Genomic DNA, 19,026 nt, shown 5'->3' with positions numbered 1-19,026 from the left:
TTTACTCCTCATCCATTCATTCAGCCAACATTTTCCCACCCAGGTGCCCCTCTCCAGGACAGCTCTCTCTGAGTGAGCGCTTGTGGGTCAGAGGTCATTCGTATGTCTCGTTCAGAGAGAGGAGGGGCATCTCACTGAAGTGCAGAGCTTGTTTTTGCCATTAGCATTAGCCTGTCACGCTAATGAACAACAGCACATGTGGCTTTGCGATTAAGAGGGGATCCACTGGAAGGGCCCCTCGATCCTTCAGCTCGGCTGTATTTCAGTGAGACCGGTTCAGAGTACTCAGTACTATCAACCAAACATCCAGCAGTAATCTATCAGAACAAAGGTGTGAAGCCAAATGAATGATGAAAACCAGGATACAGTCCTCCAAACACGAATCAGACTTTCTTCCATAAATTCCAGAGTCCCTGCTAATCCTGCACATACGTAACGGAGAGGGGGAATTCTGGTCGTTAGCTGTTAGCCTGAAGGAGACACGCTGTAGGAACTGGGAGCCGTAAACTTGACAGGTCAGCAGGTATAAAGCTCTCCTCAGGAACTGCTCAGTAAAAAGCATCGATAAACATGGAGCTTTAACGGCCTCCTGGGTGACGGCAGCTGCAGGTAGAGACCTCTGAAACCCAACACTGCTCAGCTTACCGAGCTGTGGCGAGAGCAGGGAGCCTGCTTTTGGCCACAGAAAGGTCAATGCCAAGGCAACATTACAGCCTGTGTCTTTGGCAAAGAACAAAATATGGCACAACACGAGCTCTAAAGTACTTTATTTAAACACCAACATAAATATATGTTTCTAAATTCACAGGGACGGTACTGGACTACATTAAGTTCTGTATCGGAAATGTGACTGTCAGCAAAAACATCCGGGTTTTCCCTAACCAGAAACCCTGGATGAACAGCCAGGTCCGTTCACTCCTCAAAACCCGTGATGCTGCCTTCAGGTCAGGCGACAGAGCTCTGTACAGTGCTGCTCGAGCTGACCTGAAAAGAGGAATTAAAAAAAGCCAAAACGGACTACAGGAGGAGAATAGAGTCCCATCTGTCCAGCAATAACACACGGGAGGTGTGGCAGGGCATTCAGAACATCACAAACTTCAGAGGCTGTGATGTGACTGCAGGAGACCTGAGTGTGTCACTAGCAGAGGAACTTAACTGTTTCTTTGCTCGCTTTGAGATGCCTCAGGACCACCCATCTGCTCCAGTCCTGCCCCCCCCCACCAGGCTGCACCCCACTCACTGTCCAGGAGCATGAGGTACGGCGCGTGCTCCTGGCAGTGAACCCCAGGAAGGCTACCGGACCAGACGGAGTACCTGGCAAGGTGATCAGAGCGTGTGCCCACCAGCTCACCCTGATTCTCACCAGGATTTTCAACCGCTCCCTGGCCCAAGCAGTCATCCCCCCCTGCCTAAAAACAGCCACAATCATCCCCGTGCCCAAAAGGTCATCTGTCACCAGCCTAAATGATTACCGCCCTGTGGCCCTCACACCGGTAATCATGAAGTGCTTTGAGAGGCTGGTTCTCCAGCACATCAAAGACCACCTGCCCCCCACTTTCGACACCCATCAGTTTGCATATCGAGCAAACAGATCCACAGAGGACGCCATCGCTGTAGCTCTCCACTCTGTGTTGAGCCACTTGGAGCAGCAGCAGAGCTACGCTCGCATGCTCTTTGTGGATTACAGCTCAGCGTTCAACACAATCATCCCGGACATTCTCACCACCAAACTGCACACCCTGGGCCTCCCCCCTCTCACATGTTCCTGGATCAAGGACTTCTTAACCAACCGGCCCCAGACTGTGAGACTTGGCCCCCATCTCTCCTCCACCCGCACACTGAGCACTGGCTCCCCACAGGGCTGTGTGCTGAGCCCCCTCCTGTACTGCCTCTACACCCATGACTGCAGTCCGGCCCACAATAACAACCTCATCGTCAAATTTGCTGACGACACCACAGTGGTCGGACTCATCTCGAAGGGAGATGAGGCAGCTTACAGAGAGGAGGTCTTGAAGTTGACAGCCTGGTGTTCAGAGAACAACCTGGTACTGAACATCATGAAAACCAAAGAGATCATCATCGACTTCAGGAAGCACAGGACTGACCCAGCTCCCCTCTACATCAACGGCGAGCATGTGGAGAGGGTCCACACCTTCAGGTTTCTTGGTGTCCTCATCTCTGCTGATCTCTCTTGGTCAGATAACATCACAGCTGTTATCAAGAAGGCTCAGCAGCGACTTCACTTCCTGAGGGTCCTCAGGAAGAACAACTTGGACTCAAACCTGCTGCTGACCTTCTACCGCTCATCCATTGAGAGCCTGCTGACGTACTGTATCACAGTATGGTACGGCAGCTGCACTGAGGCAGACAGGGTCAGGCTTCAGAGGGTAGTCAAGACAGCACAAAGAATCGTTGGCTGCCCTCTCCCCTCCCTGATGGACATCTACACCTCCCGCTGCATCAGCAGAGCCAGGAACATCATCAAGGACAGCTCACACCCTGGCTTTGACCTGTTTGACCTGCTGCCCTCTGGCAGGCGCTACAGGTGCATCAAAGCCAGAACAAACAGACTCAAGAACAGTTTCTTCGCCAGAGCAATCACCACCCTGAACTCACACACTCACCCACTGTAACTGTGCAATATTATATTATTCATACTGAACAATATCTGACATTCCTATATTGTGTAATATCCAGTATTCATTCACTAGTGCAATATTCATTCACCAAGTGCAATATTCATCATCTTCATTATTATATGTATACACATATTTACTTTTCTTACAATGTACAGATGCACCAATGTATGTATATATTTTTATACATGCTATTTTTTGTATATTTTACACATTGTTTATTTCTGTATATCTTTTGATTATATTGATCATACTAGATTATAATATTTTCATAATATTTTTATTTTAGAGAGTTTGATTTTCTGTTACATGGCACTGAACAGGAGTGGTCCTCCAATCTCATTGTACATCCTGTATAATGACAATAAAGGCATTCTATTCTATTCTATTCTATTCTATTCTATTCTAAATGATGAGAAAAGCTGGCAGCAGAGGCAGGTCCACAAACCCAGATGGCACTGCAGTCTCTCTCAAACCTGATCTAAACCTAAAGGGGGAGGGCTAACATTTTTAGGTTATATTAAACACCTAGGTTGTAACTCTCATATTTAGATTATTATACTATACAATGATACAATAAGTGGGGTTCTAATCCGTTTGCATACAGTATCACTCATAATGGAAAAATGATTGCATGTTTTTTAAAGATTAACTCACTGTAACCTGGTTTTAGTTACTCTGCTGCCCTTTTTTATAAACTGCCATATTTATATTTTCTTCCTTCTCTGCAGGGTGACCGGGTGTGGTTACGGGAGGATGAGCAGTTCCTCCCCAGCACTGTGTCCTCTTGCTCCGGGGGTGTTGTCGTCTTTGCCACAGACTATGGCCAGGTAAGAACTGCAGCAGCTTTGCTATGAATGCACGTCGCATTGGTCTGAGCATCGTTACTCTGGGAATCATACTTCCTAATGCATGGATGCCTGTGGAAGCAGAAGCTAACACAAATCATCATAACTCACTGTAGGCAGTTATTGTTATTAATTTTGTGTGTGTGTGTGTGTGTGTGTGTGTGTGTGTGTGTGTGTGTGTGTGTGTGTGTGTGTGTGTGTGTGTGCGTGTGTGTGTGTTGGGTTATGGGTTGGGGGGTTTTTTTTAGGGTTTTTTCCTCCTTTTTGCAGACTTACTTACATAAAGAGCATCTATTCAAGGTTCAAGTTATGAGTGTATAATTATACTAAGTCTGATCTCTTTATACCAGGAAGTTATTAAAATGGAATCAGTACCTATAAGTGGGGATTTCTGGAGCAGTGCTGAAGCTTAACTTTATTGCTAATAGTGACGCACAAAACACAATAAAAAGAGCATCAAATTAGGATGTAATGAAAGCGCACGTCATTATAAAGTTTTGAGGTTTATATTTCCCTCGCTGAGCGAATATGATCGTTCGCTCTCCTGACGAGGAACGTTCCCGTCTTTCCCACACCTGTTCTGATGCTGATAAGAAAGCACAGGATTAACAAGATCTTCCCATAATCTGGGATCAGCTCAAGAAGTGGCAAATCCCCTAAACTCCATATGTCTCTGCATAACCTCTTTGATCCATGTATTTTCAAAACAGTGGATATGGAGGATGAAGGGCAGAGGGAACAGGGCTCACACTGTTTGGGTTGATTATTAAGAATTAACACGAATCAATCAATCAAGGAGGTTTTGAGGTTGGATTTGATACAAAACATCAGTCTTCTTTTGGACTGTGAAATGTCAGAGGGGTCCCAAAAGTCTTTTTATTTTTAATTGACTCAAACATTAGAGTTAAAGCTGTCAGCATTATGGTGCCAACACACACAGATCTGTGTTGTTTTCACTTTGACTGCCTGCCTCAGAAAATCAACACGCTCTGTTCTCACGTGTGTTACTGTGGAGACCTGAGGGTTATTTTGATGATTCGCAGTATTTGCCAGGATGGGATGCATTTGTTAACTTGTTACTTGCTTTAATGGTACCGGCTAAGTTACATTGTCACTGACCACAGCTCCCACCCTAAACCTGCTGCTGCACGATTCCTCCAACTTGTAGTGTCTGAGGTTAGCATGTTGTGCAGACTGAGTTTCAGTAGCAACAGTCACATCACATCCATGTCCCTAACGCCAGATTTGGCCACCGGTCATTGGACCATGAAGGCCTCCTCCTTTGACTGCCACCCAATCCACATTCCACCAGAAACCTACAGCCCCTCCTGCAGGTAGTGAGTCCGCAGGTGAGCGGGCCTGTGGAGGTTTTTTTTGGGATGGGCCTGCCTGGTCTCCATGACCACCAGGTGATCACCCTTGAGCCACTCCAGGTTGTGTGGGGTCCTGCCTGGGCATGGTAACTCGGTGAGTGAGGGAAGAGCCCAGCAGGAGATTGATGCAGTGATGCAGAGAGAGGATGAGGAGCCCGATCATTCTGGGGGAGTTTGTGGACATCAGACATCTGACACTCCGTCTAACTAGCTAGCCCCAACCCTTCCTGTCTTGTGCCGGCTGATTTGTTGACCAGGTAGTTATTGTGATAATGCTCACTATCCTTCAGCTTCTTTTCAAGAGAGGGTCTCATCCCAGGAGCTATGTTGTCTCGGGGCTTGTCCCCCTGGTAGGGTCTCCCATGGCAAACTGGTCCTGGGTGAGGGTCCAGACAAAGAGCGGTTCAGAAGACCCTTATGAGTGAAAAAACAAGGGAACAGTTTACCCTGCCCGGGATAGGGTTACCGGGGCCCCACCCTGGAGCCAGGCCTGGGGAGGGAGCTCGAGGGAGAGCGTCTGGTGGCCAGGCGTTAGCCCGTGGTGCTTGGCCGGGCGCAGCCCGAAGAGGTTACATGGGCCCGCCCTCCTGCAGGCCCACCACCCGCAGGAGGTGTCGTAGGGGTCGGGTGCAGTGTGTGTTGGGCGGTGGCCGAGGGCGGAGGCCCTGGCGGACTGATCCCCGGCTATCGAAACTGGCTATTGGGACATGGAATGTCACCTCTCTGGTGGGGAAGGAGCCTGACCTAGTGCGTGAGGTTGAGAGATACCAGCTAGATATAGTTGGGCTCACCTCAACGCATGGCCTGGGCTCTGGAACCAGTCTCCTGGAGAAGGGCTGGATTCGGTTCCAGTCTGGAGTTGCCCTCGGTGAGAGGCGGCGAGCTGGGGTGGGTATTCTTGTATCCCCCCGGCTTGCTGCCTGTACGTCGGAGTTTTCACCGGTGGACGAGAGGGTAGTTTCCCTGCGCCTTCGGGCTGGGGAACGGGTCCTGACTGTTGTTTGCGCTTATGCGCCGAATGACAGTTCAGGGTACCCACCCTTTTTGGAATTGCTGGGCGGGGTGCTGGAGAGTGCTCCATCTGGTGACTCCATAGTCTTGCTGGGAGACTTCAACGCTCACGTGGGCAATGACAGTGAGACCTGGAGGGGCGTGATTGGGAGGAACGGCCTGCCCGATCTGAACCCGAATGGTGTTTTGTTATTGGACTTCTGTGCAAACCACAGTTTGTCCATAACAAACACCGTGTTCCAACACAAGGATGTCCATAAGTGCACATGGCACCAGGACACCCTAGGTCGCAGGTCGATGATCGATTTTGTAATCGTATCATCAGATCTGCGGCCGTATGTTTTGGACACTCGGGTGAAGAGAGGAGCTGAGCTGTCAACTGATCACCACCTGGTGGTGAGTTGGATCAGGTGGCGGGGGAAGATGCTGGACAGACCTGGCGCACCTAAACGTATTGTGAGGGTGCGCTGGGAACGCCTGGCAGAAGCCCCAGTCCGGGAGATCTTCAACTCCCACCTCCGGCAGAACTTCGACAGCATTCCGAGGGAGGCTGAGGACATTGAGTCCGAATGGACCATGTTCCGCACCTCCATTGTTGAGGCTGCTGCTCAGAGCTGTGGCTGCAAGGTGGTTGGTGCCTGTCGTGGTGGTAACCCCCGAACCAGATGGTGGTCACCGGAGGTGAAGGGAGCCATCAAGCTGAAGAAAGAGTCCTATCGGGCTTGGTTAGCCTGTGGGACTCCGGAGGCAGCTGACAGGTATCGACAGGCCAAGCGCAATGCAGCTCGGGTAGTGGCCAAAGCAAAAACTCGGGTGTGGGAGGAGTTCGGTGAGGCTATGGAAAAAGACTTTCGGACGGCATCGAATCGATTCTGGCAAACCGTCAGGCGACTCAGGAGGGGAAAGCAGTGCTTCACTCACACTGTTTATAGTGCGGGGGGGGGGGGATGCTGACTTCAACTGAGGCTATAGTCGGACGGTGGAAGGAATACTTCGAGGACCTTCTGAATCCCACTGCCACGCCTTCTGTAGTGGAAGCAGAGTCTGGGGATGAGGGGGATGACTTGACCATCACTGGGGGTGAGGTAGTTAAACAACTCCTTGGTGGCAGAGCCCCTGGGGTGGACGAGATTCGCCCTGAGTTCCTGAAGGCTCTGGATGTTGTAGGGCTGTCTTGGTTGACACGACTCTGCAACATCGCGTGGAGATCTGGGGCAGTGCCATTGGATTGGCAGACCGGGGTGGTGGTCCCCATCTTTAAGAAGGGAGACCGGAGGGTGTGCTCCAACTTTCGGGGGATCACACTCCTCAGCCTTCCCGGTAAGGTCTATGCCAGGGTGCTGGAAAGGAGGGTGCGTCTGTTAGTCGAACCTCGGATTCAGGAGGAACAATGCGGTTTTCGTCCTGGTCGTGGAACGCTGGACCAGCTCTTTATCCTCTCAAGGATATTCAAGTGTGCGTGGGAGTTTGCCCAACCAGTCTACATGTGCTTTGTGGACTTGGAGAAGGCATTCGACCGTGTCCCTCGGGGTGTCCTTTGGGAGGTTCTGTGGGAGTATGGGGTGTCTGGCCCATTGTTGCGGGCCATTCAGTCCTTGTACAACCACAGTGAGAGCTTGGTCCGTATAGCCGGTAATAAGTCGGATTCGTTTCCTGTGGGTGTTGGACTCCGTCAGGGCTGCCCTTTGTCACCGATTCTGTTCATAATTTTTATGGACAGAATTTCTAGGCGTAGCCAGGTGGCAGAAGGCTTCTTCCTTGGTGGCCTCAGAGTCTCATCTCTGCTTTTTGCAGATGATGCGGTCCTGTTGGCTTCATCAGGGGGGGGCCTCCAGCTCGCAGTGGAACGGTTCGCAGCCGAGTGTGAAGCGGCTGGCATGAGAATCAGCACCTCTAAGTCTGAGGCCATGGTCCTCAGCCGGAAAAGGGTGGAGTGCCATCTCCGGCTCAGGAACGAGTTCTTGCCTCAAGTGGAGGAGTTCAAGTATCTCGGGGTCTTGTTCACGAGTGATGGGAGAAGGGAACGGGAGATCGACAGGCGGATCGGGGCTGCTTCTGCAGTGATGCGGACGCTGCACCGGTCTGTCGTGGTGAAGAGGGAGCTTAGCGTAAAAGCGAAGCTCTCGATTTACCGGTCGATCTACGTTCCTACCCTCACCTATGGTCACGAGCTTTGGGTAGTGACCGAAAGAATAAGATCGCGAATACAAGCAGCAGAAATGAGTTTCCTTCGAAGGGTGGCTGGCCTCTCCCTTAGAGATAGGGTGAGGAGTGCGGCCATCTGGGAGGGGCTCAGAGTAGAGCCGCTGCTCCTCCACATCGAAAGGAGCCAGTTGAGGTGGCTCGGGCATCTGATTAGGATGCCTCCTGGCCGCCTCCTGGGTGAGGTGTTCCGGGCATGTCCCACCGGGAAGAGGCCCCGTGGTAGACCCAGGACACGCTGGAGAGATTATGTATCTCGGCTGACCTGGGAACGCCTTGGGGTCCCTCCGGATGAGCTGGAGGAGGTGGCTGGGGAAAGGGAAGCCTGGGCTTCTCTGCTTAGGCTTCTGCCCCCGCGACCCGGCCCCGGATAAGCGGAAGAAAATGGATGGATGGATGGATGGTCTCATCCCTCAGATGGCCTCAAACTGCAGCTGGTGACAGAAGTCCCTCTACAGTAATAGTTCCAACTAGAACCTGCAGCAGGTAGAAAACTGACTGATGTGTCATTACCTGAACTCACCTGTGCTGCAGAGCGAAACAAGCATGGAAAAAGTGAACCGCTATATCGGCAAAATAAAATGCTCAAAAAAAAAACCTGGTGAACCCCCAAATCTAACGCAAAGCCAGAGCTGCATAAAACAAGACCTTTAAATGATCTCCTTTCTCTCATAGCAAGTCACAGCACGGGCCACAGAGTCATTATAAAGGAACTTATTTTTTAGGAATTTGCAGAATCCAGGATGTTGAGTATCTGCAATCTTCCACATGTTTGTGCATCAGTGAGTTTCACTGCCACCTATTCTCCTGTTCAACCAAAGCCTTTAAAATCAGGCCAACAAACAATAACCAGTGCAAGCTGTTTGGGTGGATTTGCTCTCCTCCACCCTCCTGTGCTGACAGCTTTCACAAAGACTTCCTGTGTAGCTGGCGAGCAGCAGAGGGTCACTACCAGCGGACAGCCGCTAAATGTGAGCGCTGAAGGATTTAGGGTCATGTTGAGCTCGAGTATTGTCCTGAAGATTTACTGGCAGATTAAGGCATTCTTATCTCCGGGGCTCTACTCATTCACAGAGACTGTTAGACCTGCCGGCCACTGAAGCTAATTACTCTCCACACCACAGTTTGAAATCTCAACTAGAGGATGGAGGAATCTGTCTCACTTTAACACCTGCAGCCTTGTGAGTCTGTGTGACTTTGCTGTTCTTACAACTTGTAATGTGTTTTCAGCAGGTCAGACTTTTTCCTTACTGGGTGAAAAATCTCCACATATACAGATACATATAAAACTTTCTGCAGACATTCATGGTGGGCAGACAGGGCCTGCAGAATCCTACAGATACAGGAGGTACCTGGATTTAGTAAAACCTTTCACCTGAAAATTAACTGTAATGACTGGTTTAAAATATTGGTTTAGTAACCAAGTAACTCAAAAACCAGAGGTCTTTATCCACAAGTGTCAAACATTCACCCAGCAGCACTTTATCTCACTGAGTCATTGCTCACAGAGCCTCACAGGTCAAACAAATTATGCTTTGTGGTGATAAAGTTGCTGTTGTTAATAAAGTTTTAGTTCTTTTGTCTCAGTTCTTTTGAGGGTTTCTTTTTAAATTTTTAATTGATCCCTTAGGCTCCTTTATTTTATCACTCTTTAATCCTTTTCTCATTTTTCTCTCCTCCCTTCATGAGCCTTTACCTCCTCTTGTTACTCATCTCCTTGATTTTTCTTTTCTAAATGTTTCCCATCTTTGTTCTGCTTTATTTATATTTTATTCTTCTTTCAGCTCCTTCAGTCACTGTAAATAACTCACAGTAGATTTAAGGATCATGTGCTGAGTGGTCGGCGTCACACTCAGTCTGATCAAGAGCTTTAGCAGTACTACTACGAGTTACTTATAATCACTTTACTACACACCACAAAGTAGTGTGACTCAGAGGGAGTGGCTGCCTCAGCTGTCCTGTAACTAAAAAGATGGCTGTGTGTGCAGTGTGTTCCCTTGAGCAAAACGCTGTGCAGCAGCTCGTCAGTGTCATTTAGAGCGTGCTTTCTGATGTTGTGTGTTTGTGTGACCTTACTCTAATTCATAGTTTTAAGTACGTAGGTGTGCGTTTTCATGTCCGCCAGCCACCTGTTGTGTGTAACTGGAGATGAATGTCACCTGTTCAGCTTCGGAGCAAATGCTGCTCCCTGTGAGGAAATCCTAAACTGACCAGTCAGAGAACCGAACCGCTCCAAGGTCCCGCCGCTCCAAGGTCCCACCGCTCCAAGGTCCCACCGCTCCAAGGTCCCAAAGCTCCAAGGTCCCGCCGCTCCAAGGTCCCACCGCTCCAAGGTCCCACCGCTCCAAGGTCCCAAAGCTCCAAGGTCCCAAAGCTCCAAGGTCCCAAAGCTCCAAGGTCCCGCTGCTCCTCAGGCTTTTTATAAATAGTGGAAGTTTCATATTGGAAGAAACCAGTTGGTAATATCACAGTGGTTACACTGTATACAGATTATGCTACAGTTACTGAAACCTTCCCACATCTTCTGATGGTTTTTAGGGGTTGAAGAATAAAAGTGTGTTTGTGGAATAGAGTTGAATTGTTTTTAACCAAAAATGAACAAAATATAAAATTCACTAAAACTTGTTTACACGTATTTATATTCATGCATGTATCTGTATTTATATGCAACAAATACAGATAATAGACATGAAAAGTGAACACACTGTGAGTAATTTGGAGTCAGTGCTCGGTTACTGCTGCTTCATGTTTCCTCTATTTTGTTGCTTAGGTCTCACTTGCACCTAGTGACAAACAAACTACTGAACTAATTGAACTGAGTTTAATTTAAGTGTAATCTAACTGCTAAATCCATCAGATCTGCTGAGCTCGTAATCCTGAGGATGAATTCAGTCACACAGACTCAGGATAAAGTTTAGATTTTTATCCCTCCTGCCAGACAGAAGAATTACCACCGATCCATTCATCATATTAAACACATGAATATTGTGGTTGCTTATTAAGTTGCCCTCAGTGGTTAAAGTGCTGTAAGGGTGTGTGTGTGTGTGTGTGTGTGTGTGTGTGTGTGTGTGTGTGTGTGTGTGCGCACACCTTTCTGCTGTCAGAGGTCACAGAGTTCCTCTGGTCCTGCTTGAGTTTCGGTGTTTTTGACGGTGCAGACAGCCTCCTCCTCCTCAGCTGACTGCAGGACAATGCAGGAGGAGATGAATGGTGATTCAAAGAGCAGCTGCTGCTTTTGATGATGATGAAAGGTGGGGGAATGAAGCCGGAGAAGAGTGGAAGGTTACCTGTTCAACTCGCTGACAGAGCGAGGGGCGGGGGGGGCTCAGTTTTCCCTCCTAACGATACATAATGAAGAGTTTCATTTCCCCTCTTCTGACAAACTGATTACAGGCACGAAAAGTCAGAGCGATTATTAGATGATACTGAAGTAATTAGCTGCCTGTAGCCTTTGGGTGTCTGTTAGCACACAGTCAGTCTGGGTCTCAGATATTAGAGGTCTTTATGCTGTGTTGTAAGGCTACAATAAAGTTACACACAAGACGTGTGTTCAAGATCAATTATCAAAGTATTCTTATAGGTGCGTGCGTGCGTGCGTGCGTGTGTGTGTGTGTGTGTGTACAAAAACAATATAAAATCAGCTCATTTTAATTGAAACTGGCAAATTGAGGGACCTAAAAACAACAATCAGATGAAGCCTCTGAACAAACAGGGATTAATTGGGTCATACAACCTGTAATTAAAACAAAATATATTATTATTTTATTTATATTATTATTGTATAATTATAAACTGAAGCTAAAGACGGATAAAGCACTGAATGATACAAAGAAACGGACTTTGGATTTGCTGACAGTTTGGGAGTCACACCTTGAATTTTGGTGTTTACAGTCATGCTCACCAAGCTGGCAGAAAAAAGTAGGAATATTTTACACAAGCAAAAAAAAAAAGGTCACATTATAAACATGTAGTTGGGATAAAATGATGGAGAAACCCTCTGTGCTCCTGGGGATATCATTTAAAGGCTGGGAATTTGGGAAGAAAAGTAAAATCTTGGGATGGATGAAATCTGCAGCAGAGCTTAATGGATTCTTCTTTCACCCAAGTTTTATAATATTTGTTTTATATATACTTTATAATATTTGCCAGTGTAGTTTGTGTATAATATTTGCTGACAAATAACACTGAAAATCCTGTCTACCCCAATCTAAATGTAGCAATTTAATAAAATAATTTTGGGTCATTGAAGAGCCTCAGAACCATTCAGCATACATCGCGATCAGGAAGTATTCATGATGGGCCAGTGGAGGAGAAAATACTCTGCTGCTAATTTTACATTTCTCTCTAATTGCCTGAATGTAAAGTGAAATCACTCTCCAGATCCATTTAAGTAAAAACAACAGAGTTTATCCGGTTTGATCCGGGAGCAGAGCCTGTTGATCTGAGAGTACACCCCCCCCCCCCGCATCCTCCTTATGTGCAGCGATGCTGTCTAATGGCTTTGTTTCACTGAGATTTACTCCTGTTAGCATCTGTCACTATAGGCTTAGCGCCCGGGCCCCCGTGGCTTTGTTTTCGAGGCGTGGACCCTCTTCATCACCACAAAGACAACTGAACCAATTAGAAATCTAATTGGGTCAATGTCCACGGACAATCTGTGCTCTGCTGAAGGCCTGCTGGGAAAGGCCTGCAACACTGTGGAGACTGAACACGACTAAAAGAGGCTCAAACATCTTACATCCAATAAAACAAAAATTAATAGTGATTTTTTTTTTTTTTTCCCCCCTTTTCCCACAAAGTCAGACTCATAACACACACATACATTTGGGATGGACTAGGATACAGGCTGCGGGCGCATGTGTTGGATGTTAAAATAAAGCTAATTTTTTCCCACCTGGATTATACTACATGCTAGTTGAACTAAGTACAAAGAGAAAAGGTGAATTTGTCAGCTGACAGGTAAAGGTTAGTAAATAATAAATACCTGCCTTTAAGGTTTCAGGGTTTGCAGTTTACTATAAACAGTGTTTACACTGGACTAGTCCAACAGGTCTGTTCACAGTACCATGGTTTTCCTCACAGGGAACCCAAATGGCTTGAAACAGCATGTGCATGCGTGCCCGTACTTCAGGGGCTTCCCAGTTCCTTTAGTCTGGGATAACCATGCCTTTTATTGTGAAAGTTAAAAAGGCCAAAGTCTATGGCAAACTGAGTTATTATGGCTAATTATGGCTAGTTTGGCTCGTCCTCAAACAAACTTTAAGCAGTGCCTTCAGCTAATGCAGTCAGTTCGCTCGCAGTCTGCTTTCATGTGCTGACTCTAACTGTGTGAGTAAATCACATCAGATCTTCTTCTGTTGCCACAAGTCAGCAGAAGGATTGTCAATGAATTTTCTGATGAAGATGAGGGACCTTAAAGACAGAAGAGCTAAACCTGAGATTTATGAAAAGCGGTGCTACAGCAGTGTCTGTGTGTGTGTGTGCGTGTGCGTGTGTGTGTGTGTGTGTGTGTGTGTGTGTGCGCGTGCGTGTGTGTGTGCACGTGTGTGGGAAGTCCTGTGGAGGTTATAACAGAATTTGTGAAACCTGAAAGTGACTCTGGAACTGTGAACTCTTTTCAGTTTAGCTTTCATTACCAGGAATCAAAGTATTTTGACTTATGTTATGACCTGGAGTGATGGACCCGCCTGAACAGGCCGGCAGACTGTGAGCGCCTCTTGGACTCGATCACATTTCATCCATCTAAAGAAGAACACGCTTCTGAGTCCACTGAAGCATCACAGAGGGAAGAATGTGAGAAATGAAGCCTGAAGGGCATTTTTGGTGTTAATGTGCGTGTGGGGGTGTGATGTCAGATGTGATCGACTCCTCAGACAGAGACTTGCTTTCTTCTGGACGAGTCCCCCGAGTCCCTCGGCCTCAGCGGGTCAACGGACGGCTTCAGGCCCCCCTGTGCTGTGTGTTTGTGTGTTTGAATACACTGTACACTGGTCTTATTTTTATTCTTGGTAACTGTAGTTTATTTGGACGATGGATTATTAATTAAACAGAGAAGAGTCAAATTAAAAATGAACTGCATCATTGTAACAAAAGGATTGTCTGTTACTGGTTTCTGTTCCCGTTCGGCGTGGTGTTTGTGACTGATACAGGTCCAATATTCAAACTCTAGCTTGTCTCTAAAGCCTTTTTCAAGCATGTGTTTCAGCCCTGGACTTTTTTAGGATTTACTCGAGGTTTCAGGCCCAACTTCACGTGTTTCTGAGGTGCATGGGGAAGAGGATAAGGTCTGAAGCAGTTGAAGCACCAGCAACACCTCTAGTATAAAGAACAATTTTACTGCTTGTGGCAGATATAAAGTTGCTCTTTAAACTATAAGTTTTGCTGTAGCTTTAAAGGCCTTTGTTCCAGCAGAGCTACACATGAGAATGCAAATGTTAAATTTAGGAGGTCTTTAAGTTGCCAGCTTGCAAATCGGTCGTAGCTCATATGCAAAAATTGCTTAAGTCCAATATTCACCCTTTTTTTTCTTTTTCTTTTTTTTTTAGCTCTTGTTTGGTCTCCACCAACTCATGTCCTGATATCTGGCTCTTTAACTGCTAAATGTCTCATTATGTTCACCAGCTTGTCTTCAGCTGTCTGCAGAAAGCTGCCTGCTCTAAAGCTCTACATCCTGAAGTCCTGCAGTAACTGAAATAATGCAGTTAGTGACATCATTCCACCTAAAAAGGTCACTGAAATATCTGCCCCGTTCGTGTGTGTCACTTTGCGGTTTGGTTGTTTGCAGAAAAGGCTGAGACAGCAGAGGGTTTGGCTGCTCTGCATTTTCCATCCAAGAGCCAACTAGACCCAGTCAGATGGAGTAATACCTCACTGCTCGATTTACAGCACTTCCATGAAAGCTGCTGCCAGCAGAGTCCAACAATAGGAGCAGTTTTCTTCTTCAGCGTCCCTTCAAACTCTGATATTTGATGTGTTTTCTGGAAGATTCGGTCTTCTTCTGTCAAACCGCTGTAATGTCCGTCCTCCCTGCAGTGAGGGATCGTTATTTTGAGCAGATCCCCCTCAGCGATCCTGCAGGCTGCAGACTCCCCGCAGAGCAGTGATAATTTGAGGTCTGCTCTAAATTAACCTCTGTGGCTCTTCACAACCGGACTGTCCTGAGGCTTTAAACGGTTGGCACTGCTGACCGACTGCAGAGCTGGTTTGAAGAACGGTCTCTTTGTCTGAACGCTGAGTCGGGACTGTTGCATTTTTGAGGCTTTTAAGGGCCTTTTAATTTGGATTTCATTTTCATTACAGATAATTCCAGAAGATTTATTTGGAGGTGAAACAAGTTAATACATTTAATCCTTTAGTAGAGAAATGGTCAAAAATATAACAGGAGATATATTCATAGGAGAATCTTTCAATGAGATTCTCCTATCTGTGACCAATAAATCAGATGTATAAAAACCAAACTATAAATAGTTGTTTAAGCCTTAGAATCTCTCATGTTTAAGGTTAATCCAGGAAGTATTTTTAAGCTTCCTCTAACTATCTGACATATTTCATAAGACAAAATATCCTTCCTTTGTGATACCGCTGTTACATTCTGTATAATGTTTAGACTGAAGTTTGATCTCCACCCGTAGACTCAGAGGCTTGAAGGTCGGGTCAGTGCTTAGAAAAGACACTTTAGCAAAAGAACAGAAAGTGGCCTCTCAGGATGTCAAAGTCATGAAGTTCCATCCAGATGTTTCAGTTTCAGCACTCAAATATCCGCTCAGCCTTTATCTCTCTTACCTGTAACAGACAGGTGCGTCTCAGGCTGTGAGAAGCATCCATGAGAAGCATTGGCAGTGGTTAGAGCCTGATGTTATCCACAGCATGAAGTTTTGATTGTCACTGCACAAATCATAGCTGCATTTACAGTAGTTGAAGCTTTACCGTGTGTCCTTAACTACAGCATCTGGATGGGGGCCAGATTATCTCCACCCACCATCCACCTGTATGCAGGTCATTTCCCAAACATTTCAGACCTTTGATTGTTTATAAATTTGTCAGTTGTTCATCAGAAAATTAAGTGACAATCCTTCAAATTATTTACAGGAAAAAGTAGAAAAACAACTAGTCCCAGTCTCTTGAAATTGATTTTTTAATTTTTTTAGATTCCTTCGTGGTAGCTTGAGTCTGTTTGGACAGTTGGTTTAACCAGGATAAATGGATGATGGTTGATATAAGAACATATGGATGTGCACAGCTATCCTATAAGGATCTGATTAGCCTGGGTTCCCAGAATCACATTTGCTTGATTGGGCTTTTTGATTAAAGTCTGCCCAATAATCAACACTCGATGTGTTTGTGTAGGGAGTGGAATTAAACAGCAGCAGAACAGGGTCCAAACTGAAGTGTAAGAATGATAGAAAGTTGGTTTTGTCTCCATCACAGTTATTAACAGGAGGCTGAACATGATGTGGATGCTGGAAGTTTAGAACATTTTGGCTTACTAAAAATAAAAAGATGGCACAGAGGGAGATTTATCAGGCTTTGACGATGTAACAGTTATCACTAGTTTTGACTTGTCGTCGTAGGACAAACGTTACCCAGAGAGTTTAGTCTTGAAAGGCTGCTCGGCCTTGTCCTCAGACACACGTGATAAGATGCGTGCTGACGGCTGTCCTCGTCCAGCTCAGACTTCATGTACTCAGGGTCAGGTTTATCACAGTACACCTTGAATTATAAGCTAGGAAGAATTACTATAGATAGTACTTTTATATAAAACCTTCCAGTTAACTGGTAGCTACCTAACAAATAAAAGCAACCTTCAGCCTGCAATTTGAAGTAACCACATCGAAGTTTAGACTGTAGTGTAGGGAAATATACTTTCAGCTAGAGGCCTAAAACAAGGTTCAGGTTTTTCTTTGTTTCTTTGTAGCTTTTCAGCAACATTAAACATGAATCTCCTTCAGTATCTTCTCTTTTTACACAGTATTAGGACCTGTTTGCATTAATAAAAATTTAACAGAGTATTTTCCTTAAAAAAGAAGAAAGTCTTGACTTGGCGGTCATCTCAAAACTCCTCGAGGGATTTATTTGGAGAACTGTTTTGAAACATTATCTAAATTAACTTTTCACTGGAGCGTAGAGACTGCGTGAACACAATCGCCCGTCAGTGCTGATAAATGGCTCGCTGGCTTTGTCCTTAAATAAGATTTAAAACAGCTTTTCCCCCTGGGAGGTATATCATCTGCGCTGTTATGGAATTCTCCCGTAGATTATGAGAGTGCTGTACTTGTCACAAGTCTGTGTCTCTAACAACAAGCTTTCCTTCCACCGTTGTCACCCTTTCAGTAACATAAAATGAACATTTTCAGACAGAATATTGAAAAATATTAAAAACATAGTTATTGGTGTTTATTTTTAACAACCAAAATATCTGCAGTTTGTTCAGTCATGGCCAAAAGTTTTGAGAATGAAGGATTGGTTTTTCTATGGTAAACTGAAGTATAATTCAAGAACGTCATAGCTTTCAAAGGCTTTTATTGACAATTACATTAAGTTTATGCAGAAAGTCAATTTTTACAATGTCGGCTTATCTTTTCAAGACCACTGCAATTTAGCTTACCCTTCTGTCAATCAACTTCTTGACTGAAGTCAACTCCCAGTCTTTGGAACTTGTCAGAATTCATGTTTTTTTGTTTGTCCACTTCTGTCTTGAGGATTGACCACAAGTTCTCACAAGTTCTGGGGAGTTTTCTGGCCAGAATTTCAATGTTTTGGCCCCCGAGCCACTTAGATATCATTTTTACCTCATGGTGCGGTGCTTCATCATGCTGGAAAAGGCGTTTTTGTTCACTGAACTCTTCTCAGATCATTAGGAGAAATTCCTCTTGGAAGATGTTTTGGTGCCATTCTTTATTCACGGCTGCATTCTTAATTATAATTGTGAGCGAGCCCACACATGAATGGTATAAGGATGCTTTATTGTTGGCATGACGCAGGGCTAATTCAACTCAATTCAATTTTATTTATGTAGCGACAAATCACAACAAACAGTTGCCTCAAGGCACTTTGTATTGTGAGGTAAAGACTCTACAATAATTGCCTGTTGGTGGCGTTCGCCTTTTCTTCTCTGGACCTCGTCCTCGGCAGTTCGATCTCTGTCCTTTTTGCAGAGTATCAGTCTATCACTGGCTTCTTTGCTGCTTTCCTTGTCACCAGGCCATCCTCAGAAAGGCTTCGCCGTGTGTGCAGATGCACTCACACCCGCCTGCTGCCATTCCTGACCAGCTCTGCACTGGTGGCGCCCCGATCTTCTTCACAACAATGGAACCTCTTTCCTTGAAGTTCTTGATGAGCTGATAAATGGTCCACTTAGGTGCAGTCTCACCAGCACTACCTGCCTGTGAAGCCCTTTGTGTGCAATGCAGTGATGACTGTATGTGTTTCCTTGCAGGTAACCATGGCTAACAGAGGAAGAATAAAAATGTCAAGCATCGCCCTCCTTTTAAAGCATTTGGTCTGCTATTCTAACTCGATCAGCGTGGCAGAGTGATGTCTAGCCCTGTCCTTGTCAACACTCACCTGTGTTAATGAGAGGATCACTGAAATGATGTCAGCGGGTCCTTTTGTGGCAGTGGAAATGGGTTTTTTGGCATTAAATTCATTTTCATGGCAAAGAGGAACTTCACAATTAATTGGAATCCATCTGCTGACTCTTCATAGCATTCTGGAAGATGTGCAAATTGCCATCATAAAAACCGAAGCAGCAAACTTTGTGAAAACTAATACTTCATGTCAGTCTCAAACCTTTTGGCCATGACTGCAGAAAAGAAGTTAAGCTGGAACCAAGAACATTTCCTGTCATGGTTCTGCCTCTTTTTCCAGCTGTTTTCTGTTATGCTTCATGCATGACATGAATCTCTGCAGCACAGCAATGTTTGCTATGTGTTCTTGGAATTTAATAGTTGTACTCGA

At 45.8% G+C, this 19,026-nt stretch overlaps 1 protein-coding gene across 1 annotated transcript in view; it reads left to right on the top strand.

Annotated features, from left to right (window-relative positions):
- myo10 (myosin X) overlaps positions 1–19,026 on the top strand; it is a 125,716-nt gene that overhangs the window by 35,875 nt on the left and 70,815 nt on the right. The window contains exon 2 of the mRNA XM_030751891.1: positions 3,368–3,466. Within this exon, the coding sequence (XP_030607751.1) occupies positions 3,368–3,466 (99 nt within the window). The remainder of the gene's footprint in view (positions 1–3,367; positions 3,467–19,026) is intronic.

This window comes from Archocentrus centrarchus, chromosome 17, assembly GCF_007364275.1.
Source record: "Archocentrus centrarchus isolate MPI-CPG fArcCen1 chromosome 17, fArcCen1, whole genome shotgun sequence".
Lineage (NCBI taxonomy): Eukaryota > Metazoa > Chordata > Actinopteri > Cichliformes > Cichlidae > Archocentrus > Archocentrus centrarchus.
The sequence above is the reverse complement of the archived record's forward strand: the minus strand, read 5'-3'. Positions and strand labels throughout refer to the sequence as shown.